Consider the following 24,038-nt stretch of genomic DNA (forward strand, 5'->3'; position numbering starts at 1 on the left):
ATATATATATATCTCACTTTGAGTTTCTATAAAAATAAGGCTGGAAAGTACAGAGTATTGGAAATAACATTTAGAGTGAGGTCACTGGTTACATTGACAAGTGTTGTATGAGTGCTAGAAATTTCTTAAACTCTACTCCATAGTGATAACATGATCAAATATTAGAAATCAGGATCTTTTAGCTGGGTGTGGTGGTGCACTCCTGCAGTCCCAGGTACTTGAAAGGCTGAGGCAGGAGGGTCACAAGTTCCAGTCCAGTCTAGGCAGCTTAGCAAGACTCTGTCTCAAAAGAATAAAAAGGCCGGGGATACAGCTCAGTGGTAGAGAGGCCTTGTGTTCAATACCCAGTAACAAAAAGAGAGGGAAGGCCTGGGGATTTAACTTAGGGGTTCCACCGCCTACTTCACAAGCACCAGGACCTGAGTTTGATCCCTGATACCAAAAAAGAGAGAGAGAAGGGAAAAAATCAGAATCTTTTAAGAAACGTAGGTGGTGTGGTACACTCTGGAATAACTTCCTTTTTGTGCTTATACTGTTTTTCACTCTTTTGAAAGGTAGGAAGACTAATAACGTTCAGAGCGTTGTAGAGAGCAAAGATTCTGTGGCTTAAAGTTATTTCATCTCTGGATTAATGAGCATTAAGCTTCAAAAAACTTAAGTCTTTACATATATTTTGATTCTCTGGTTAAACAGGAGTCTATTCCCAATTGATTTTATTCTTAATGTGCTTTGTGAACAAATAATCCTAGTAAACCATATTTTGCTAAAATTTTATACTCATGTGCAAGTTGATCATATTCTCATATAGTTGAAGAGTGGAAATATTCCTTACAATACTTTTGCACCAGAAACAGTTATGTCAGGGAAGCTGTTGACACTTCTTGGTAGTCGGGATCTCACTGTCTGAACACAGTCCAATGCAGACAAACCTTAGGCTCACTTTCCTTCTGCCTGTGGCTGGCAGCAAGTGCCTGGGAAGACTGTACTTACAACTCCACAGCCCTTGACAACTGGAAAAGAAGAAATGGAATGTTTCCCCTTCTCTCCTTACCATGCATTTATTATTACTCGTGGTTACTTTTCTCTCTGTTTCCTTTATAGATATAACCAAGAACTAAAAGCTAAAGCAATCAATTAAGAGTTCCTGATCACCCGAACAGTCTAACTGTGGACACAACCACCAGGATCCAGTTCGTTGTTTGATTATTGACAAGGCGATGCTAACTGTGTTAACATTTGGAGGGCAAACAAAAAAGTCTGGCTGTAATTGGTAACCAGTGCTTGTTCCACAAAAACTAGAGCAAACTTTTAATAAATCTCTCCTGACAGATGACTTAAGGAACTTACCGATGGATACGAGTGACATATTTTTCTACCGTCCGTCCATAATAAATCACTCTTGGTCATCCAACCCCAGCCTCCTGTTTTAGTTGGCAAACATGCGCATTAAAGAGCAAACAATCTGAAGGAGATGCGAGGTGGCTTAATGCAGGAAAGGCAGGCAGCTCCACGAGGGAGGAGGTGTTGCTCAAACCTCTGGCTTTTGCAGTCCTGGGGGTTAACTCAGGCAGTGTTGAGCTACACCCCAGCCTTTTTTTAAAAAATATTTTTGGCTTAAGACAGAGTCTCACTAAGCTGGCCAGGCTGGCTGCAGACCAGTGATCCTCCTACCTCATCCTCCCACACCTATCTGAAGCTATTTTTTTTAAAAGACATTTTAATTTGCCATGAAGTGTATTTTTTTTTTTTTTTGTTTGCTTTTTTTTTTTTTTTTTTTTTTTTCATTTTTTTTTTTTTTTTTTTTTTTTTTTTTTTTTTTTTTGGTACCAGGGATCAAGCTCAGGACCTTGCACTTGCGAGGCAGACATGGCGCCCCTGAACTAAATCCCCTGCCCTGAAATTCTTTTTATAGCTGTATATCATGGTTTTCTAAGCAGCCCTCTGGGTGGTTTACTTCACTCATTTGCTCAACACCAGGTTGAATAGGCCTGGGTTCTACTCAGCTCAGCTATTTGCTAACTCAGACCTGTAAATCCCTGTCCGAGAGATTTTTCAAGAGGAAACCAGGAATAACCACACTGGCTTCTTAGGACCACTGAAAAGATGGAAATCAAGTTTTAACACAATGCTTGGTTTGTGCTTCTGTTAATTAAATGAGCAAGAAACATCAAGTTTAAAATAGACTAAAAGTACTCAGACTAAGGAAGGTTTGCTTTAGCTGCAAAACAATATACCCAGTGTTTTGTGATTTGGCATCATTTCAAAGAAATATTGATCCAGCCAGGCATGGTGGTGCACGCCTGTAATCCCAGAACTCGGGAGGCTGAGGCAGGAGGATCGCTGTGAGTTCGAGACCAGCCTGGGCTACGTAGTGAGTTCCAGGTCAGTCTCAACTACATGGTGATACCCTGTCTCAAAAAACAAAAAAAAGAAAGAAAAAATATCAATCCAAGTACATCAATGCTGCCATTAGCCCATGTTAAACATTTATTTTTAAAAAGAAAAAAAACATTTATTTTTATGTTGTTAAAATGACAGTGAAAGGTTGAATGTTAAAAGGGGTTAACCTCAAAGTCTTGAGTTCCTCTCTGGGAGGCAGAAGGCCCTACTTCAGGTGACACAGTGCTGGCGCTTACTGAGCCTGAGTCCCTCCCTCAGGGCTCCGCTTACAGCAGCAAATTCCTTCAACAAAAAAGCGAAGTGAACCTCTTTTCTCCTCCCTTAAAATGACCGCTTTAGAATTTAATTACTGTATAGGGCTGGACTGCATTTGAGAACATGTGTGAACTGAACACTATCCAGTTCTTTTTAAGCTCCAGTTTTAAATATGTACTGCTACGCGTGAATTGCTGGGATACACATAAGAGCAGTGAGAAAATCAAACTCTTGTTTAGACTGTTAGAAAACATGCTTGCCTGCTAAAACATTTTCAAGTGTCACGTTGGAGTAATAAAACTCCAGTGTGCCAGGCATGATGGTGCATGTCTGTAATCCCATCATTTGGGAGGCTGAGGCAGGAGGATCACTGAGTTCGAGACCAGCCTGGGCTACATAGCGAGTCGCAGATCAATCTCAACTACATAGTGAGACCCTGTCTCAAAAAAACAAAACAGAAAACAAACAAACCTCCAATGCAGTGCCACATTGGATTTGAAATTATAATCGGGGTAAATTTGGTTAGAAGTATGTTCTTGATTATTCGATAGGATAGGTATGTAATCCCCCCCAAAAAATACCTCACACAAATCTCTGAAATTGGCACCGAGTTTGTTAATAATGAAATGGAATGGAGCCTAAGTGTTCCACGTAAGTGGTTTGTCATTTGCTGTGGAGCAGGGAGCTTATCCCGCAGATAGAGTGCAGAAAGGGACAAGCCCTGTCCCGAGAGAACGGATTAGGGGCCCTTGGAGACGTCCTCAGAACAAACTGCAACTAAGAAATCAAGAACTGCTTATTTCTGCAGTTTTCCATAGTAATATGTTCAACCCGCTTGACCACAATTTACGGCGTCCTTAGAAAGCAAAACCACACAGGGCGGTAGCAGAAGCTACTTCTCGTTTGGTTTGGTTTGGTACCAGGGATCGAACTCGGGTCCTTGGCGCTTGCGAAGCAGGCGGCAGCTACTTGTGTTTTTGATGATCACCTCTCAGCTGCTAATTGGAGGCACCCTCCCCAGGGTCGGGGAGAATCGTGCGAACTACTTCGGGGCGCAGCAGTGTCCCCTGCCCCGAGCCCCTTCCGGCGTGGCGGGGGAGGGGCCCAGCCAATCAGAGACATCCTCGGCCGTGCAGAACCCGGAGCTTCGGAAGAGGGCGAGGCCTGGAAAACGGCTTTTAGACTGAGCTGGCGTTTGGCGATTGGCTTCGCGGCTCAGCGGCGGGGAGACGCGGCGGCGGTACCGCTGCTGTCGGCGGGGTAAAGCCGCCCAGACCGCTCTCCTGTTTCCCACGCTCACCTGGGCTCTGGCTTTTCCTCAGCCTTGGAGGAAGACGGTCTGTGGAAGGAACAGTCTCGGTAGATGGCTGCAGAGCTAAAGACAGGGCAGCCGTCCTAGGAGAAGACAGGCTCCTGGCGTTCAGAAGGTGGGAAACCCTGGGGAGACGCTGGGAGTCCAGGCTCCAGCTCCCATTTACTTCTGGGTCAGTCTGTGGAGGCTGAAGTTTCAAGGCTGAAATGTCACCCCCTCCTCTTTACCCTGGATGCTCTCTCTTTCTTGCTTAGCCTCTATTTGCCTCTCCACAGCAACTTCTCACATAATATCTATGTTTTCATCATCCATCATAGTCCCTTCCATGGGGCGGGGGCAGAATCATGCTGTGGAAGAAACAAGGATCAGCAAGTAGAACATGAGCTCTAAACAGGGAGCTTACGACTCAAAGGAAGGGAAAATATGAACAGGTCAAAAAAATGATATTCATGTAGAAAATAAGTCATATAGGCCAGGTTGAGTGGCACACGCCTATAATCCCAGCCATGGGGAGGCTGAGTCAGGAAGATTGTGAGTTCAAGCCCAGCCCGGAATATGTGGTGAGACCCTGTCTCAAAGAGAGGGAGAGGAGGCCAGGGATGTAGCTCAGTGGCACCGTGCCTGCCTCAAAAGCACAAGGTCCTGAGTTCAATCCCTGCTACCAAAAAAAAAAGGGGGGGAGAGAGAAAGCTACATAAGGGGTACAGGCCCTAAATACTATATCTCAGAGGAAAAAGTACCATGGCTAGAGTGGCCAGGAAAGCTTTCGTGACACTACCCCTTTAAGTCCTAGTAGCGCCTCTGCTCTCCTGTGAAACCTGACCACGTGTTGATGAAAAGTTGAGCATAAACTGAAGTTTATTAGAAAATTCTGAAAGAGATATTTAGAGAAACAGTAGATATAATCAATCCCTACTTTCTTTCATTCTCACTTTTGGGTGCTGCTGAGTTTTCCTTAAATGGTGCAGCCCCACTTTCCTTCCTTCGGGAGATGTGTTCTTGTCTGTCTCCGGGGTTTCATTCGCCTGCTTGCTCCTTCACCTGGGGGTCATATGTCCCAAGAGCCTTCACGCTTCCACAGTACCCAGTCTGTTCATGCTCCAGTCTTACTGTGACAGAATTGGCCATACCGCTATAGAGGTACACATCTGTCATCCCAGGACTCTGGGAGGCTGAGGCAGGAGGGTCGCACCCACCTCAGACCCCGGCAGCCACCTATCCTGGCTCCGCCTCTGTGTGTGCACTGTGCTCAGAGTCCACGTGTGCGTGAGATCACGCAGTATTTTTCTGTGCCTGGCTTATTTCACTGAACATAATGTCCTACAGTTCCATTCGTGTTGTCACCAATAACGGCAGCCCTTTCTTTTCAGGGCTGAATAGCATTCTGGTGTGTGCACACCCACGTATCAGTGTGTGTGTGGGGGGTGATTTTCTTTAGCCATTCACCTGTTGATTGTGGGACTGCCCTTTTCTGCTCACCTGAAATCAGGTGTGTTCGTGAACCCGCTTGGATCAGTGTCGAAGTGAAGTGGATCACTTCCGGGAGGAGAATCACTCGGTCCCGTGGCAGCCCCTTTCCCCTGCCTTGGCTGCCCCAGGGGCCCGGCCTCGGCCGCCCAGCCCACCTGCGACGGATGTGCAGTATAAGCCAAAAAACGAACAAGAAACGAACCTTCACTGTTTCCAGCCACTGAGATGCTGGACTTGCTAGGGAAGCAGGACCTCGATGAGCCTGAGAGGCACAGACCTGCCTGTCCGTGTTTTCTGGGATCCCCGTGCGGCCTGTCTGTGCAGCCTCACCCACTGTGTTGAGTTGGCCTTGTACAGAAATGGACAGCCATATTGGTCTAGAAATGTTAATTTTTTTTTACTTTTTATTTTTTTTCCATGTGTACAGGGGTAACACATAGTACTAAATATGTAAGGTCATATTTATTTTCCCTCTTCTCTCTTCTTTCCTTCTCTTCTCGTCCCTTCCCTCCCCTCTCCTCTCCTCTGTTCTGGAGATGGAACTCAGGTCCCTCTGCATGCTAATATACTCTACAACTGAGCTCCACCCAGCCCTACCATTTTCTTTTGACATATTATCCAATGTCTAACGTATAGTGCTCATTTTAGAGGTTTTATACCTTTTTAAATTTCACTGTTAAATAGGCTAATGTTTTCCCTGAGTTAGTGTTTGTTGTTTGTTTTTTTTTTTAACATTCACTTAAGTCTAAAGAATATACGTGCCTATTTCACATCTCCCTTCTGATATTCAGGCAGCCCAATATACTCTATGTCTGGTTTGAATGGCTAACCAGTTCCTCCCTGTTGCTCTGAATTAAACCAAAAATAAGCCCAGTGAGGTGGTGCAGGGCTTTGATTCCAGTGCTCTGGGAGGCTGAGGCAGGAGGATTATCAAATTTAAGTCCCCCTGGGCAACTTAGCAAGATCCTGTCTCAAAATGAATTTAAGCAGGGGTGAGGGGAGAAGTAGGGTGCCCCTTAAGGGTAAAGTGCTCCTGGTTTTCATTCCCAGTACTGCACACACACACCCCAAAAATCCTCGTTTTCTTTTGAGACAGAGTTTCGCTACATAGCCAGGCTGGCCTCAAATTCATAGCAAGCTTCTTGCCTCAGCCTCCGAAGTACTGGAACTATATTTTTAAAAATCCTCTTATTTTCTGTATCACTCATTCCAGGAACGTGTCTTGCTGTAAAGAAGCCGTGAGTGTTCAGGCTGATAGAACACGGTTTTTAACCACAGTTAGCCATGAGCATTTAATCTCCTCCAGAAGCTAAAAGAAGGCTTCAGGAAATCCTAGTTTTCTCAGAGCTAGCTGAACTGCGAATTAAAATGTTTAGCATTTCCTTCCACCCACAGCTTCAGGCCTTCCACCCTGTCTGTGGCGAAGGTGGCCACACCCACCGCTCCCCACACTCACCCCTGGAGTCCTCTCCCTCGCTGTGTTGCACCTTGATACATTTCTTTACCTCTCCTAGGACTCTCGTACTCATCTACGAATGTGTTCACACATAAACTCGCATCTGCACTGTTTAACTTTCAAAGGGACCAAAAATGAGAGACCAAAATGTGGAGGTTGGAGGCTGATCAGGAAACAGCACAGGAGAAGTGGCCTGCGTGAACAGAGTTCCTGGCCCACTATGGCGGTCGGATTTCTGTCACTGGGGCAGGGGACAAAATCCCTGGCAGTCAGCTCAAAGGAGGAGAGGCTCATTGGGCTCACGGCTGCAGAGGCCTCAGTCCATGGTAGGCTGGAACATCACGGCGGAGGAAATGTTCTCACCTCAGGCAGCCAGGCGGAGGAAATGTTCTCACCTCAGGCAGCCAGGAAGCAGAGAGGAAGGAGAGAGCCGGAGCAGAGAAGCTCTTCAAGGACACGCCTGAGTGACCTGCTTCCTCCAGCCGGGACTCACCTCTGGATAGCCTGGGACGAGCTCATGGGCGGGTTAGTTCGGGGAGGAGCTTCGCAGCCTCACCGTCCAAGGGCCCCTCTCGGCTACTCTTCATGCATTCAAGTTCACACTGGAGCTTTCGCCAGTGAGGCCACCTACCCCAGGCCTGCAGTGAAGGCAACCCCTTCATAAAAATGCGTGGACTCCTTAGGCACATGGCCCTGCTCTGTGTCTGTAACCGCACTGAGGGCTGGAGGTCCAGCCGTGAGGGTTTTCCCTCTTTAGGGAAAAGTGGTCCTGCCAGGCAAGGTGGTGCACACTTGTAACCCCAGTTTCTCGGAGGCTGAGACAGGAGGGTCACAAGCTGAAGCTCAGCCTGGGCCATTTAGAGACTTAGCGAGACACTATTTTAAAATGTTTTTTAAAAGCGAAAGGAGATGTAGCTCAGTTTGAAGGCCCTAGGCTCAATCCCCAGTAACACAAATGAAGGGAGGGGTCCTTTTGAAGTGTGACTCACCAGCTCTGACACTGTCACCACCAGTCACCCAAATGAGCAATCCACAGCTTGGCCCAGAAACAGCGGAGAAAATACAAGTAGGAAAGTGGGTGAACAAAGACGTCAGGTTGCTTCCATTCCCGACTTTACTTCCTAGAAGGCCTGCTTGGGCACTGCTTCCTGTTGCCAAGAGTTTCTAGAAATCTGCCTCGAACATGAACACGCAGAAAGAATCACAGGATAACGCCATCGTCCGAATAGCAGCTCATTTACCAGACCTCATTGTCTATGGCAATTTCTCTCCGGAGCGGCCCTCCGTGGATTATTTTGACGGTGTCCTGATGTTTGTTGATATTTCAGGCAAGTGCCAAAGGGACGCGTGGTTATATGGTCACAGGCTCACATCGGCGTTCCCGCAGACTTGAGGGCAGCAGCAGACTGGGGTAACCTCTGGGGCCTGGGGCCCTCACATTCCCACCCCAACTTCACACGTCCCTGACAAAACCGACCTCAGGCCAGGCGAGGTAGCCTCCGCCTGTATTTTCAGATGCTCTGGAGGCTGAGGCAAGACCCTGTCTCAAAATAACTTTTTTTTTTTTTTTTTTTTTTGGTACCAGGGATCGAACTCGGGACCTTGCACTTTGAGGCAGGCGGCAGAACCACTGAGCTAAATCCCTGGCTCTCAAATAAAATTTTAAAAAACCGAGACTGTATCTCAGAGCTCTCTGCAAAAAACAAAGCCCTGACCTCAGGAAAAGATCTGCCTGGAGCCTTACATCTCTGTGTGTGTGTGTGTGTGTGTGTATGTGTGTGTGTGTGTGTGTGCGCGCGCATGTGTGTGGCTGGAGACCAAGCAGCACAGGGATGCTCTACCGCTGAGATAATATTCCCAGCCCTTTTTGTTTTTTTATTTTGAGACAGGGTCTTGCCCAGATGTGAGCCTCATGCCTCAGTCTCCCAAAGTGCAGCAGCTTGGCCAACCCAGAGTTTCCTAACAGTCATCTTTGTGACTGGTCAGGCATCAGACATAGCATCCTGTCGGTGTTTATTATATCAGAGGTTGAGAAAAGTTTCCAGATATTTCTTCCCTCTAGATGCCCTATTTCTATAGTGATGACTGCAGTACCTTTAACTGGGAATAGAATTTATGTCCCATGGTAATAAAAATACACAAATTTCAGCTGGGCATGGTGGCGCGCTCCTGTGATCCTAGCACTCAGGAGGCTGAGGCAGGAGGATTACTGTTGAGTTCGAGACCGGCCTGAGCTACACAGTGAGTTCCAGGTCGTCTCAACTACATAGTGAAACCCTGTCTCAAAAACCCGAAAATAAATAAATAAATAAATAAGAAAGAAAACACACAAATTTCAAACTCTTCTGAAGAGCTGGCTAGCTTACTATTAAAATGCAAAGAGCAGGGCCAGGATTTAGCTCAGTGGTGCCACCACCTGCCTTGTAAGCACAAGGTCCCAAATTCAATCCCTGGTACCAGAAAATGAAAAAATGAAAAAATAAAAGAGATGTAAAGATCAGCCAGCACAATGGTGCACGCCCGTAATGCCAGCGCTTTGGAAGGCTGAGGCAGGAGGACCACAAGCTGAAGATCAGCCTGGACAACTTAGTGACTTAGACTTTGTCTCAATAAGGGCGCAGGGGTAGAGGGTGGGCTGGGATGTAGTCAAGTGTGAAGACCCTGGGTTGAAGCCCCAGGACTAAGAAAGAAAGAAAGAAAGAAAGAAAGGGAGAGAGAAGGAGGGAAGAGGGACGGAGGGAGGGAGACTCTCCCAGTGGGCCCCTCCTGCTGCTCTGCTTGGTTCCTCCACGCACCTGAAAGCAGCTGTTCCTTTAGGTTTCACTGCCATGACGGAGAAGTTCAGCACCGCCATGTACATGGACCGCGGGGCCGAGCAGCTGGTGGACATCCTGAACCACTACATCAGCGCCATCGTGGAGAGTGAGTGAGCCCTCGGCTTCGGGCTCCCGAGTGTGTCGGGGCAGTGCCTCCTGTGCCTGTCGCCCACACCCGCGTGCAGCTCCTGGGGGGCGCCTGTCTTCCCCAGGAAATGTGGCTGAAGCCACTGTGTTCTGAGGACGTCCCGCGGTACAGCTGAAGGCTTAGGGTCAGGCCTCACAGGACAGACTCGTGAGGGAAAGGATGCTCTGCCGTCCTTAAAAGGCTGGCAGGGCCAGGGATTTAGCTCAGTGGTTCCAGCTCCTGCCTGGAAAGAGCAAGGATCCAAGTGTGATCCCCAGTACCAAAAAAAAAAGGGCTGACATTCTTCATTTATTTATGTATTTATTTCACATTTTGCAGTAGTAGGGATTGAACCCAGGGCCTTCCGATGACCTGCATCTCCAGCCCTCTTTTATTTTTTGAAACAGAGTCTTGTTGGGTTGCCCAAGCAGGACTTCAACTTGCAATCACCTGATTCAGCCTCCCAACGTGTGGGATTCCAGGCATGCACTACCATGCCCAGCTGAAGAGCTTTTTTTGTAAAAAGAACTAGAGGAGCCATACGTTTAGTCATACTTGATATATTCATACACTTTTTAACCCTGGCATCTGTGTACCCAAACACAGTCCTACAGGGATTGAGAGGAGTGGCTTAGCGTCGACTCCTCAGCCCTTCATCTCCTCACAACGGATCGTGAAGCCCTCACAGCTGAGAGAAACGTCTGCCCCCTTTGTGCCTCTGTCCATCTCGTCTGCGCTGCTCCTCTGCGCTGTCCCTGAGGAAAGGAAGCTGTAGGCCCGCTGCCTTCCCAGGCCTACTCCCTGGTAATATCTTAATGTTCCCTGCTGGACCCAGTGTGACGCTCCTGAAAAGCAGAAAGGGCCCAGAGTGCTTCCTTGTATCTCAGCGTGTGAGACGATGCGTTCGTGACAGGGCACAGGTTAGAGAACGAACGGCCGCCGTGGGAGTCTAGCTGGAAGGCCCAGGACGGGGGACAGCACCCAAGTTGGCCGTGGCTTTGCTGTCCCACTTCCTGGCCCCCATTCTCGGGTAGCCCTGCCCCTCATCACCTGCTCGGGGCTCGGGCCCACCTGGGGACCCACCTGTCCCCAGAGGAGGGCAGCCGGCCTCGTCCCCGCCGGAGGCCCCGCTGCCCCTCTCCACATCCCGTCTGCAGCGACGGAGACCAGACACGGGCCAGGCCAGTGAACTCTGTGGGCATTTGAGGAAGCAGACCCGGTGGTTTACAGAAGTCTGTGTTCTGAATTGCTGCCTTTCTGACCCTCTTTCTTGTCCCAATGAATGCATTCCTTGACTACCTTTAAGAAATCAGTCAGCTGGGCATGGTTGTCCACATCTGTAATCCCAGCTGTCTGGGAGGCTGAGGCAGAAGGCTCGCAAATGCAGGCCCACCGGGCAACTTAAGTGATTGAGTAAGACCCTGTTTCAAAGTAAGTTAAAAAAGGACTGGGGGTGTAGCTCAGTTCAAAGGCCTTGAGCTCAGTCCCTAGCACTGACGAAAAAATAAAAGGAATCACAGCTTGATTATCCTCCTTTCCCCTCCCAGAAGTGTTGCTCTTTGGAGGAGACATCCTGAAATTTGCAGGTACACTGACCGCGCGTGCGGGTGGGAGAGGGCGGGAGACGGGCCGAGGACGGTGTTGGGGAGCAGAGGGCCTATTGAGACTCACAGGGTGCGCCCTGGGTGTCTGTCCCCCCAAGGAGACGCGCTGCTAGCCCTGTGGAAGGTGGAACGGAAGCAGCTGAAAAACACCATCACCGTGGTGGTCAAATGTAGCCTGGAGATCCACGGCCTGTTTGACGAGAAGGAGATGGAAGAAGAGGGCCTGGACATCCAAGTGAAGATAGGTGAGCGCTGGGCAGGACGGCACGGGGGCCGGGACCGGGACGCCAGCTAGGAGGAGCCGGCGGGGCGGTCTGCGGTCTTTGTCACGCCCTTGGGCCGCTGCCCTCAGACCTTGCTGCAGGGCAAGGCAGGGGAGTAGCCAGGACAGCAGGGGAGCAGACTGTCCTTACCCAGGCTCAGCGGTGACCCGAGCCTGGTCTGTCCCCACCTCAGAAGAGTGACATTCACGCGAGGAAAACCCAGCAGGCTGGGCCGGGCGGGACACACCTGCCATCCAGCACCGAGGGGGGCGACTCCCAAGTTCCAGTCCCACCGGACAAGGAGTGAGGCCCTGTCTCAAATACAAAGTGAAAAGGGCTGGAGACCGCGCTCAGCGGAAGGCTTCTCCTGGGCTCGAGCCCCGGCACTGTGCAGGGAGGAGGAAGGAAGGAGGGAATCGGGAGGCTGAGGCAGGAGGATCACCATGAGTCTGAGGCCAGCCTGAACGACACAGTGAGACCCGTCTCAAAAAACACACCAAAAAAAGGGTGGAAAAAGAAAAACTTAGCATAAGCCTATGGCACACACATCCAGTCCCAGGCAGAGGCCTCTCGCGCCATCCCACAGTGAGGAGGGAGATTCTGAGAGGCAGGAGTGACGCGGCCCGGCCAGACTGCGGTGGTGCTGGGGCGTTAGCTTCCACCTAACCCAACCCTGTAAGCCTCGGAAGTTCGACGTCAGAGCAGGTGCGCGCATCAGAGTTCCTCTGTAACTACCTGGAAGCTCTGCTTCATTTTGCTTTTATTCAAAACTTCTAGCCTGCGGGGGTCACACACCTGTGCTCTGGGTGGCTGAGGCAAGAGAACTAAACCTGAGCCCAGCCTGGGCAACTCAGGGACTTAGCAAGACCCTGTGTCAAAATAATCTTGACTTATTTTTTTAAAGGGCTGGGATTGTGTACTGCAACCACATACTAATAAGAAAATTAAATATAAAGGGCTGGGGATGTAGTTTGAATACCCTGAGTTCAATTCCCTAGTACCACAGTTAACACCTAGAGAGACGCCTTTTTTTTGCCCCAGTATTGGGGATTGAACTCTTGTTCTTTGCACCAAGCTACATCCCCAGCCCTTTTTTATGTTTTTATTCTGAGACAGACTCTCACTTAAATTGCTAAGTTGCCCAAGATGGGCTCAAACTTGAGATCTTCCTGTCATAGTGCCTGTACGAACATATTTTTGTGTCTGTGTCATATTCCACACCTGACTCCTTTGCTCAGGAACCAAAACCTCCATCACCCAACTGGAGCACAATCAGACAAAGCACTGTAGCCTCTTCTCCCTCATGAACAGATTGCTACCTGGACTCATGCTAGGGGTTCTTTTTCAGGTGAAATCTCAATCTTTGATAAAATGAAAATCCTCCCCCAACAGGAATTTTGAAGCTGTTTTCTGCCTGGCACGGTGGCGCCTGCCTTTTACCCTAGCACTCAGGAGGCTGAGGCAGGAGGATCACTGCCAGCTCAAAACCAGCCGTAAATACATAGCAAGACCCGGTCTCAAAACAACAACAACAACAATACAAAAATGGGGGTGGGGTGGGAACGTGGCCCAGTACAAAACTCCTAGGTTCATTTCCCAGCCTTTGCAGAATAAACAAATAAGCTTTCTGTTGCTGTTACTTAGTATCAACAATTTGAAGACAAAGTAAAAATAACTTTGTCACAAAAAAGGTATCACGGGCAAAAACTATTGGCTGAGCTTTCTAGCCCTTGGAGAGATGGGCGTTTTAGACTTCAGAAGTCCAGGAACCTGGAAGAGGCTTTCTCTTATTCCTGCATTAAAGCGGGGTTTGTTTTATTTTGTTTTGTTTGTTTTGTTCTGTCTGAGACAGGGTCTTGCTACTTAGTTCAGGCAGATCTTGAACTCAGTATGGAGCCCAGGCTGGCCTCAAACTCAGCGACCCTCCTGCCTCAGCCTCCTGAGCACTGGGATTACAGGCCTGCACCATCACACCCTGCTCCTACATTAATTTAGAGGAGAGATTTTACTCTGAAGTTCACACCGAGCTCCTGATCTTTCCCAGACCAGCACTGCTGGGCCATAACCCAGGTTTCCCGAGCCAACCTTTGTGTTCCCTGCCCCGCCAGGGCTGTCTGCCGGCCACATCACCATGGTAGTCTTCGGGGACGAGAGGCGCAACTATTTCCTGGTGACCGGCCAGGCGGTGGATGACGTGCGGCTGGCACAGAACCTGGCGCAGATGAATGACGTCATCCTGTCCCCCAACTGCTGGCAGCTATGTGACCGGAACATGGTGGAAATGGAAAAGATTCCAGACCAGAGAGCAGTGAAGGTCTGTGGGGCGCCGCCCGGGTCTGGGGGGCCGTGGAGGGGCGCGATCCCCAGGCCTGGCCTGGGCTGACAAGTGGGAAGGAGTCAGGGCTGGGGAGCATGTGGGGCCCTCACTATCCAGGGGACCCTCCAACCCAAGGAGAGCTTAAGCACTGGAGGCCAGCGAGGGCCGAGCTGTGCACTCTGGGAGGCTGGGGCAGGAGGGTCCCAAGTTCCAGCTCGGCTTGGGCAATTTCATACCTTAGACCCTTGCTCAAAATAGAAAGCGTTGGGGAGCCAGGACTGCCAGCTCAAGGCCAGCCTGAGCTACATAGTGAGACCCTGTCTCAAAAAAATAAACAAACAAAAAATTCAAGTTTACCCACTGCAGACCTTTAGTGTTTAAGCCTGCCAATCGCTGTGCCCGTGTTCTAGACATTCGAAAGCATACACCCGTACGCCCTCACTTTCTGCCAAGAGATTATACGCGAAGGACCGGGTACTAATCAGAATAACCACAGACTTCTTGTTTTATTGTATTCAGGTTAAGTTCTTAAAACTACCTCCTACGTTTAACTTCGACGAATTTTTCAAAAAGTGTATGACCTTCATGAACTATTACCCTTCGAGCCAGCTCAAAAGTAAGTACTCTTCGTAACGTAACCAAGTCCTCCCCGCTACTGGCGGCCAGACCAGGAGCTGTGCTGGCAGATGGCGGATCACAGTAACAGAACGTTGCTCTGAAGCCTCCTTCCGATGCGCCCTCCCTGGAACACCCTCCGCCCACCGCGCTGGCCGCTTTCTGAAGTGGTCCTGCCGGCCTCTCGCGCGCGCCTCTCGTGGCACTGCCGTGGCCGCCCCCATGTCCTGGATTCGAAATGCTCCTCTCTCGCGCGGTCGTGGGGGGTTCATGGTGCTGTGCCTTCTCATGTAAACTTTTAAAGGTGAGCACTCGCTGTGCATTTTGATCATAACCTGCACCCCTCACCTCCGAGTCCTCACCGGCCTGCAAAGGAGGCCCAGGTGCCTCCCTCCTGACGCCTTCACCCTCTCCCTCCGTCGCCCTCGGAACACCCCTAAGCCTGTCCCATGATGAAAGCGAAGAGAGAAGCCCCTGAGTTCCTCACCCATTAATGTGTGTGCTCATCGGCCTGCATCCTGGTAACCCCTGGCTGATCGACTCCCCCGATACACACTGATTACTTGTGTGCTGGGTATGAGTGTGTTCACCTCCTCTTGGGTCTTTTATTTTTTGTTTATTTGTAATCCTTCAGTGACCGAGTCTTGCTCTGTAGCCCGGGCTGTCCTCGGCTCTCGGGCTCACGCAGTCCTCCTGCCTCGGCTCCAGAGTAGCAGGACCGCAGCAGCGTCCCTTTGCCACGCTGGTCTTGGGCCCCGACCTCTGTCTCTGCTCCCCTCTGCTCTGCTGAGACTTAGACCACGGCTGCGCTGACCTGCCAGAGTGGGTGGTCTCTCCTTGCGCCTCACTCCAGACGGCTGCCCTTGGATTGTCCTCTTTTCTTCTTCTTTTCTGGACACTGTATTCTCCGTTTTCCTTTGGTTCAAGAGTATTCTTCTCTACTTTTGTTTTTGCGTGCATGTTCTGTCTCTGTCTCTGTCTTCCTCCTCCTCCTCCTCCTCTGCCTCTTCCTCTTCCTCTTCTTCTTCTCCTTCTCTCTCTCTCCTGTGTCTCTTTCTTTCCTTTGAGCTCAGTCTGGCCTTGAGCTCCCTTTCCTCCTGCCTCTGCCTCCCCCATGCTGGGCGGATCACAGCTGTGTGCCACCACTCCCTGCCTTTTCTTTTCTAGTTTTGTTTTTAGTCCCCCCAAAGACACATTTTCAGGCCCCTTGGCTTAGTTTCCTTCCCATCCCTTAAGTGTTGGTGTTACAGGGCCCAGTGCCCTGTCCCACACTCGGGAAGAACGAAGCTGTACAGCCAGGAAGTACAGTACAAGCAAATTTATTTAGAAGCTATGAAGGCAAGGACGTAGCGCTCCTGATGACCGGGAGGCGTCCTGAGCAGGGTCCCCTGAGGTTCTTTGTCCGGGACTTGGTACTGGGTTTAAAGAGATGGCCTGCTGTCGTGTAGGTGCTGTGATCTCCACCCTAGAGGAGAGACATACTTTTGGGGTCCGATCTATGCAGTGCCAACGGTCTACCTGACCCTTGACAGCCCAAGAGACACCCGACTGATGTTCTGTAAGATCCTGGAAGGTTGTGACTCAGCAGGCTCCACTGCCGGGCTGCTGTCCTTACTGCCTCGTAGAATCCACTGCTGTCCCACCAACTCCTGTTCTGTGGGTGTCTGGATTGAGGCAGTAAGAAGCCCGGGGCACGATGGGTATGGTGCAGATCTCCATAATCTCAGCACTTGAGAGGCTGAGGCAGGAGGGTGGCAAGTTTGACTTTCATCCCGGGCAATGAAGTGACTAGCAAGGCTCTGTCTCAATATAAAATAAAATAAAATAAAATGACTAGGGATGTAGCTCGGTTCCATCCCCAGTGCCGCCACCACCCCAGCATCCCCACACATAAGAAGAAAGCAGAAACAAAGAGTATAAAGCCCACTGACATTTCAGGGTTACTTTCCTTGTATGGCAAGGGTGACAGAGTGTGATACAAATAGCTCATTGGTTAATACTACTTTCTTTCTGTGCGGGAGCTTCATTATCCTGACAAATGAGGCTGGGAGATTGGGTTGTTATCTCTCTAACCTTGACCTTTCTCCCAGACCGTGTAGACAGCTTTGTTTCCCAAGCCGAGTGATGCTATCTTGACTGTGAGGCCAGGGCGGTGGCGGGGGCATGTAGGAGCCTAGGCCGAACCAACGGCCTCGGTGATCCTTCCTGACAGTCCCCAGTCTGAGATCCCAGGCCAGTTCCCTGCACCCTACTCCTGCGGCTCTGCCTACTGTGTCCTCCCGGCCTCCTGTGATGTCACCCAGACTTCCATTCCCACCCCTGTCCGCGACGGCTTCAGCTCAGGCCCCCGGGGAAATCTCAAATCCCATGACAGGATGACAATCAGACCAGGGTACTGAGCCCCAGACCTCCCACAGCTGCTCCTCGGCCCGCCCGCCCCCTTCGGCCCGGGCTTGGCAGGCCCGGGGTGGGGTGGCTGCTCCCTGAGGCCCCTCCTCTGTCCCCAGCGCTGAGGCTGGCCTGCCTGCTGGAGTCCAACGCGGAGCTGGAGGGGTCGCTGCAGAAGTACCTGATGGAAAGCATCCTGAAGCAGGTGCCTCCCTGAGCGAGCGCGGGTGTGTGGGGCCAGGGTCCCGGCTGCAAAGAGATTTGTAGAAGAGCAGCCAGTAAAATGCTCCTTTGAAATAAAAAGACATTATGTGTAGGTGACTTCAAAGTGTATCGCTCAAGTCAGGACACTGGAACTGAGCTCAGTGGCACAAGGTCCTGAGCTCAATCCCCAGTACCAAAAACAAGTAAAGGAACCCAGTGGCCGGGGTTGGCGGCACTAACCCATCAGCCCAGTGCTGGGGAGGCTGAGGCAGGAGGATTGAAGGTTCCAGGCCAGCTCGGGCTACATTGCAGGACCCTGCCTCAAACAAGCAGATGAACGATAGCATTAAAGTGAGGGCCGGAGACCAGCTCAATGGTAGAACCCTGAGCTTGCCTAGCGTGTGAGGCTCTGGGTTTGAGCTCCAGCACTTAAACCAAAGTGGAGTTACAGGGGGTGTTACTGAGGGATGCCATGACAACAGTGTACAGGAGGGCTCTGCCTTCCTACAGCACTGGGCGGGTGCAGCTGTGGCTCCCATCTCCCTGCGACACACCACGGCACAGGGGCTAAGTACGCATGCGTGAGAGTCACTGGCATTAGATCTTAGGTCTTTAGACTCTGCAATTTAACTAGCTAGAGCACCTGTAATGACCTTCAGCTCCCTGAAGTTTTCGCTTTTATAAGAGAACACACAGAGGTGGGGTGGGGAGAGAACATGTGTTAAGAGGTTGTGTTTGTTTGGTTTTTTTGTGACAAGGTCTTGCTGTGTAGCCAGACTGTCCTCAAACTTGGGGCCATCCTCCTGCCTCAGCCTCCTGAGTGCTGGGACTACATATGTACTACCATACCAAGCAATTTGCTTCTTTTGCGGGGGGTACTGGGGATTGAACTCAGTTCCTTGTGCTTGCGAGGGAGGCGGTGGAACCACTGAGCTAAGTCCCAGCCCAGTTTGCTTCTTTTTTTTGAAACAAGGTCTTGCTATGTAGTTGAGGGTGGCCTTGAACTCACAGAAATCCCCCTTCCTCAGGCTCTCAAGGGCTGGGATTACAGGAGCTGTGTTACCGTGTCCGGCCTTCCTCCCCCCTGCTCCTTCTCTCCCTTCCTTCCTGAAAGAGGAGACCTTTATTCTGTGACTTTGTTGAGCGTGAAACATCCTGACTATCTGGGCGTGGTGGCTCACATCTGTGATGCAGTTTAGGGGCGAACTGCGCGGCCCAGAACTGAAAGTAGGGGGCAGAGAGAGCAGCTGTGCTCCCTCTCACTGTGGTGACTCAGCTTGGCGTGAGGGAGCCTGTCCTTGGGGTAACACAGTGGGCGTCGGCCCAAACTCAGCAAATGCATGAAGTGGTCCCTGGAAAAGATTTGGGCACTATGCTCATTTCCCTCCGCTCCATTTCGGGCGAGCTGGCTATGCTGCCTTGCCCCTCACGCATCCTGCTAACCTCAGCTTCTCCAAAGTCTCAGGACCGCCCTTTTGCCAGGTGTGGTGGCAAAATCTGCACTGTAATCTCAGGACTCTGGGAGGCTGAGGCAGGAGGATCCAAAGTTCCGACCCAGTCTGGGCAACAGATGCTGTGTCAAGATAAAAAATAAAAAGGACTGAGTACACTGCTCAGTGTGAAGGCCCTGGGTTCAACCCCCGAGTACTGCAAAAAAGTAAATCAAAGAGATTTTAGGGTTGGGAACAGGGCAGTGTGGGATGAACTGAGGGCCGCTCCCAACCTGGCAGATTGACGACAGACAGCTCCACGGCTACTTGTCTGAGCTGCGTCCGGTGACGATCGTGTTTGTGAACCTGCTGTTTAAAGACCGAAGCAAGGTAGAAGCCATAGGCTCGGCCATCCAGAGCGCCTGCGAGCACATCACCTCCGTCCTGCAGGCCTTCCGAGGCCAGATCAATAAAGTCTTCATGTTCGACAAGGTACACAGGACCGGGGCGGCCCGGCCAGCAGCTGGAGGCGGGAGGAGCAGCCGAGTAGAAACTTAGCTGCAAACGTCAGTGTTTGCCGAGGGCCGGGCATGCGAGGTCCACACGGCGCGTGTGCGCGCCAGGCACACTTGGCACAGGAGGAGGGACAGAGGCAGCGGGGCGCGGGGCAGGGCTTAGACTGCATTGCAGCGGAAGACACAGGGGCCTCGCTGCGTGCACACTTGTCCCCGCCTTCCCGCCACTTTCTGGAGCAGCTCTGCAAGTCCCCTTACCCCAGCGTGGGACTTCGGGCTCTGCCCCAAAGTCTAAAGAACCACGGAAAAAACGTTCTGCCTGGGTTCAGGACGTGGAGGCGGCCAGGACAGCAAGACCCACAGCACTCACGACAGGGGACTTCCAGAACGGCTTCAGAAAGGGACAAGGGCGATGGGAGGAGCGGGCTCCTAGCAGTGCGTGTTTTTCTGTTAATAGGCTTTTTACAACTTAAACAGGCCTGCCTCTCTGAGCTCATCTGCCCCTCCTGCCTGCTCTCGTGACGGGTGCCCTGTTCAGAGGGTGAATTCTGAGGCAAGGTGGGGTCACGCTCTGCTCCTGCTGGGCTCCAGCCTCTCAGGCCGCCTTCACTCTTCGCACGGGAACAGGGCTCCAGCCCGACCTAAAATGGCTTTCCCAGGGTGTGAGGGCAGAGCCTGCCACCCTGCGCACCCGCAGTGTGTGTCCAGCAATCCCCACCTGCCGTGCCCTTACCTTCTGTCCCAGTCAGGGGAGAGGAGGCGAGGGGAGGGTCAACTCCAGCCAAGTCCAAAGTGCTTTTCATCGGTTTTGTTTGCTCTCCGAACTGGGGGCTGAGACCAGGGCGTTCACACTGAGCCACATTCCCAGCCCTTTTAAATTAAATTAAATTAAATCAGCTGTCTTATTTAGAGACATATTCTCACTAAATTTCCCAAGCTAGGCTGGAACTTGGGATCCTCCTGCCTCAGCCTCCCAGAGTGCTAGGATTATAGGCTTGCACTGCTTTGCTGGTTTAATCTGTTGTTAAATCAGTTCAAAGAATAATGGCTTAATAAAAAAATGACCGTAGAAGTGTTAATGAGCATTGATTCCACATGTTAGTAGGTTTTTTTTGTTTGTACCGGAGCTTGAACTCACGACCTTGCAATTTATTGTTTTTATTTATTTATTTTGGTACCGGGGATCGAACTCGGGTCCTTGCACTTTCAAGGCAGGCTGGAGCACCGCTGAGCTAAATCCCTGGCCTTATTAGTTGTTTTTAAATCTTAAAAGTAGAACATTTGTCAGAAATGGCGGCATATGCCTATAATCTCAGCACTCAGGAGGCTGAGACAGGAGGGTTGCCATGGGTTTGAGCTAGTCTGGACTATATAGCAAGACCTTGCCTCAAAGAAAAACCAAAAAAGAGGTTGAACCCCAGGGACCAAGGATATAGTTTAGCAGTACAGTGCTTGACTACTGAACTCCAGCCCGAAATCTAACCCCCAGAGCCACAACAAAACAGTAGAGCACTTAACCCTAGCACTCACTCATTCTCTGACCGACTCTCCGGCATTTCCTGGCAGGCTGAAAGCAGATGGGCGGGCGAGGTCAGCCCTTGCCCACAGCTGGGTAGGCAGATCGCTGCCACCCGCCAGCCAGGAGTTCCTCAGGGGATCACAGAGCAGGAACAGCAGCCCCACGTGGTCTCGGCCGCTCATCCGACTTCCTGGTCCTTAGTCCACCCGCCCCCCGGCAGCCACAGCCTCCTCTGTGTTTTAAGAAAGGGCCTTGCTGTGCCGCCCAAGCTGGTCTCCAACTCCTGGACTCCGGGGCTCTTCCTGCCCGAGCCCTTTCAGTCGCTGGGACCCAGGGGTCCCGCTGTGTCTGGCTCCCACGCCTTCCGGCAGTGCTGCGATGAACCCAGGGCCTCTGCAGATAGTGTGCGGCCTCCCATCGGGCAGTGCCCAGCCCCGGGCATCCTTTCCTTCTTTTCTCTCTCCCCTCTCTCTCTGTACTGGAGATTGAGCCCGGGGCCTTCAGAGTGACCTACATCCCAGGCAGAGTCCTGCCAAGTTGCTAAGCTGCCCAGGCTGGACTCACACTTGGCAATCCTCCCGCCTCAGCCTCCCAGAGTGCTGGCACCACAGATGTGCCCCACACACCCTGTCTTGTCCCTCTGTGCAGAGGGACAGAACCTCTCTCTTCGGACTGTTGAGCATTTTGAAATAGTGTGTGCGAAGCCCTGAGTGCGGGGCGTGTCACGGTCCTTTCTGTGGGACAGCTGCCACTGTCGCTGCCAGAGAGAGCCAAGTGCTCAGCCTGCCACACCGTTGGGCAGCGCATCCTACTGGTGCCCTGGCAAGGGGCACCCTCGGGTCCACACAGACCTGAGATCAGGGCATTGCCCCTCCCAACGGTGCAGGGTCCAGCCTCGCATCAAACTGGCTGAAGAAACTGAGGAACTTGAGCGATCGTTTGCACCTCATCAAGATATAACCCATACAGAATCCATTCTTAACACACCACCCTTCATTTATATGTCCCCTTTTTCGGTGTTTTTTGTTGTTTGTTTGTTTTTGGTATCGGGGATTGAACTCTGATCCTTGCGCTTGTGAGGCAGGTGTCAGAAAGCCTGAGCCAAATCCCCGGCCCTTTTTGGTGTTTTTTGAGACAGGGTCTCACTAAGTAGTTCAGACTGGTCTTATACTCACTATGTAGCCCAGGCTGGCCTCAAATTCACGATGATCCCCTTGCCTCAGCCTCCTGAGTGCTGGGATCACCGGTGTGTGCCATTACACCCAGCTCTTTGTTCTTTCTCACTTTTTATTTTGAGACAGGGTCTTGTTAAGTCTAAGTTTCCCAGGTTGGGCTCAACCTTGAGATCCTCCTGCCTCAGCCTCCCAGAGTGTTGGAATTACAGGCGTGCAGTACCACACCTGGCCTCCAAACTCTTCTGCTGCTGCTGCTGCAGCTGCTACTCCTATACTTACTACAAGTTACACGAGGCTGACGTGAAACCAGGTCAGGCGGAGGAGAACCCTGCCGCGATGGGACCTGCAGTCACGGTGGCCCGCGGTGTCTGCCAGCTGTGCGCTGCCCTCTCCCACAGGGCTGCTCTTTCCTGTGCGTGTTCGGTTTCCCTGGAGAAAAGGAGCCCAATGAGGTCACCCACGCCCTGGAGAGCGCTGTGGACATATTCGACTTCTGCTCAAAGGTCCCCAAGATCCAGTGAGTGTCTATGGGGTGGGGCTGGGCAGAAAGAAAGACGAGAACTAGGAACTCGGTTCCGTGCCTGGACTGTTTCGTGCCCCAGGCCTTGTACAATTGGTATAAACAACCAACAAAGGGTACAAGTTTTTTGTTGTTATTTTCAGACTCCCCCCCCCTCGTGGTACTGGAAATGGAACCCAGGGCCCTCACACAGAGATATATCCCTGCTCTTTTCTTCATTTTTTTATTTTGAGACAGGGTCTCTCCAAGTTGCCCAGAGTAGGCTTGAACTTGCCACCCTCCTGCCTCAGCCTCCCAGAGCGCTGGGACCACAGGTGGGCACACCACGTGAACTTTAGAGAATTTTTTTTGTTTTGTTTTGTTTTTTGTTTTTTGAGACAGGGTCTCACTATGTAGTTGAGACTGACCTGGAACTCACTATGCAGCCCAGCCTGGTCTCGAACTCAGAGCGATCCTCCTGCCTCAGCCTCCCGAGTGCTGGGATTACAGGCCTGCGCCACCACGCCCGGCTAGAGAATTATTCATCAAAACTCCTTTCCCAGCCCTCCCCACCCGCTTCATCGTTTTCCTTCCCTTCCATCTTTCTCTGCTCGTCATCATTTTTTAAACTCTTTTTTAAAATCTCTTTACTTCTCCACCACCCTCTCTCCCGCGCTAGTACCGTGTCCATCGGCGTGGCCAGCGGCATCGTCTTCTGCGGGATCATCGGGCACAGCACGCGACACGAGTACACAGGTATCACAGCCAGCCGGGCGGTGCGGACCGAGGGAGAGCAGGCTGGGTGTGCAGGGTCACGAGTGGGAGAGACGCGGTCCCTGGGCACCGGGGCAGGAGATGAGGGGCTCCTGGAAACCCCGGTTCATAATCACAGCTACTGAGCCCTGCTCCCGGGACGGGGTGGGTTAGGGTAGGGCTGCTGTGCCCGTGTGTGTGTGCGTGTGTGTGTGTGTGTGTGTGTGCGTGTGTGTGTGTGTGCACGCGCGTCCCTGAGGCTTGAACCCAGGGCCTTGGCTCCGAGCCACGCGCCCAGCCCTTGCTAAGCCCTGCTAAACCGAACAGCCCAGGCTGTGCTTAAACCTCTGGTCCTCCTGACTCAGCCTCCCAGAGCGCTGGGATCGCAGGCTTGTGCCACCGAGGCCTGCCTCTGTTTTTGTGCACCTCACCTGAGAGGCCTTGAGGCACCACCTGGCTCCCAGACCTCCTCGCGTCCCGGGCCGGCCCACCTGAAGCAGGCTGTCCCCTTGGCCTTGGGTGAGCCCGCTGGGGCCGACTGTCTGGAAGTGGCCATGGGAGAAACTCACCCGTGGTTCCCAAGCTGGGAGGGCGGGAAGGGCAGGCGTCGCGGGGGCCTGGCCTGCGACGTCACCGCTCTCAGTGGCTTTGCCTCCCTCGCTGCGCGCCAGTCATCGGTCGGAAGGTGAACATCGCCGCCAGGATGATGATGTACTATCCGGGGGTCGTGACGTGCGACTCGGTCACCTACAGCAGCAGCAGCCTCCCGGCCTACTTCTTCAAGGAGCTCCCCAAGAAAGTCATGAAAGGCGTCGCCGATTCGGGACCCGTCTACCAGTGCTTGGGCCTCAACGAGGAAGTGTGAGTGGGGGCGTGGAGTCCGCAGTGTTTCCGGGGAAACGGCGGGGGGGGGGCGGCGG

The 24,038-nt window shown here is 51.7% G+C and overlaps 2 protein-coding genes across 8 annotated transcripts in view; both read left to right on the plus strand.

Annotated features, from left to right (window-relative positions):
* Positions 1-1,346, plus strand: part of Mpc2 (mitochondrial pyruvate carrier 2) — a 19,986-nt gene extending 18,640 nt beyond the window's left edge. Inside the window, exon 5 of the mRNA XM_010633958.1 lies at positions 1,102-1,346. Coding sequence (XP_010632260.1) covers positions 1,102-1,138 — 37 coding nt within the window. The 3' untranslated portion in view covers positions 1,139-1,346. The remainder of the gene's footprint in view (positions 1-1,101) is intronic.
* A 2,449-nt stretch (positions 1,347-3,795) lies between these two features.
* The window catches only part of Adcy10 (adenylate cyclase 10), a 68,525-nt gene continuing 48,282 nt past the window's right edge, over positions 3,796-24,038 (plus strand). For 4 of the 7 annotated variants that reach the window (XM_010633953.1, XM_019208919.2, XM_019208921.2 and 1 more), the window contains exons 1-12: positions 3,796-4,082; positions 8,019-8,221; positions 9,711-9,815; positions 11,384-11,422; positions 11,539-11,685; positions 13,812-14,017; positions 14,540-14,636; positions 17,143-17,228; positions 18,958-19,149; positions 22,265-22,383; positions 23,045-23,121; positions 23,790-23,979. In XM_010633953.1, coding sequence (XP_010632255.1) covers positions 8,077-8,221; positions 9,711-9,815; positions 11,384-11,422; positions 11,539-11,685; positions 13,812-14,017; positions 14,540-14,636; positions 17,143-17,228; positions 18,958-19,149; positions 22,265-22,383; positions 23,045-23,121; positions 23,790-23,979 — 1,403 coding nt within the window. In that variant the 5' untranslated portion in view covers positions 3,796-4,082; positions 8,019-8,076. Of the gene's footprint in view, positions 4,083-8,018; positions 8,305-9,710; positions 9,816-11,383; positions 11,423-11,538; positions 11,686-13,811; positions 14,018-14,539; positions 14,637-17,142; positions 17,229-18,957; positions 19,150-22,264; positions 22,384-23,044; positions 23,122-23,789; positions 23,980-24,038 lie in introns of all 7 variants that reach the window. The other 3 variants (XM_010633952.2, XM_010633954.2, XM_010633955.2) reach the window with 3 other exon arrangements.

The sequence above is a fragment of the Fukomys damarensis genome, unplaced genomic scaffold (assembly GCF_012274545.1).
Source record: "Fukomys damarensis isolate Sample0158 unplaced genomic scaffold, DMR_v1.0_HiC HiC_scaffold_19, whole genome shotgun sequence".
NCBI classification, from domain to species: domain Eukaryota; kingdom Metazoa; phylum Chordata; class Mammalia; order Rodentia; family Bathyergidae; genus Fukomys; species Fukomys damarensis.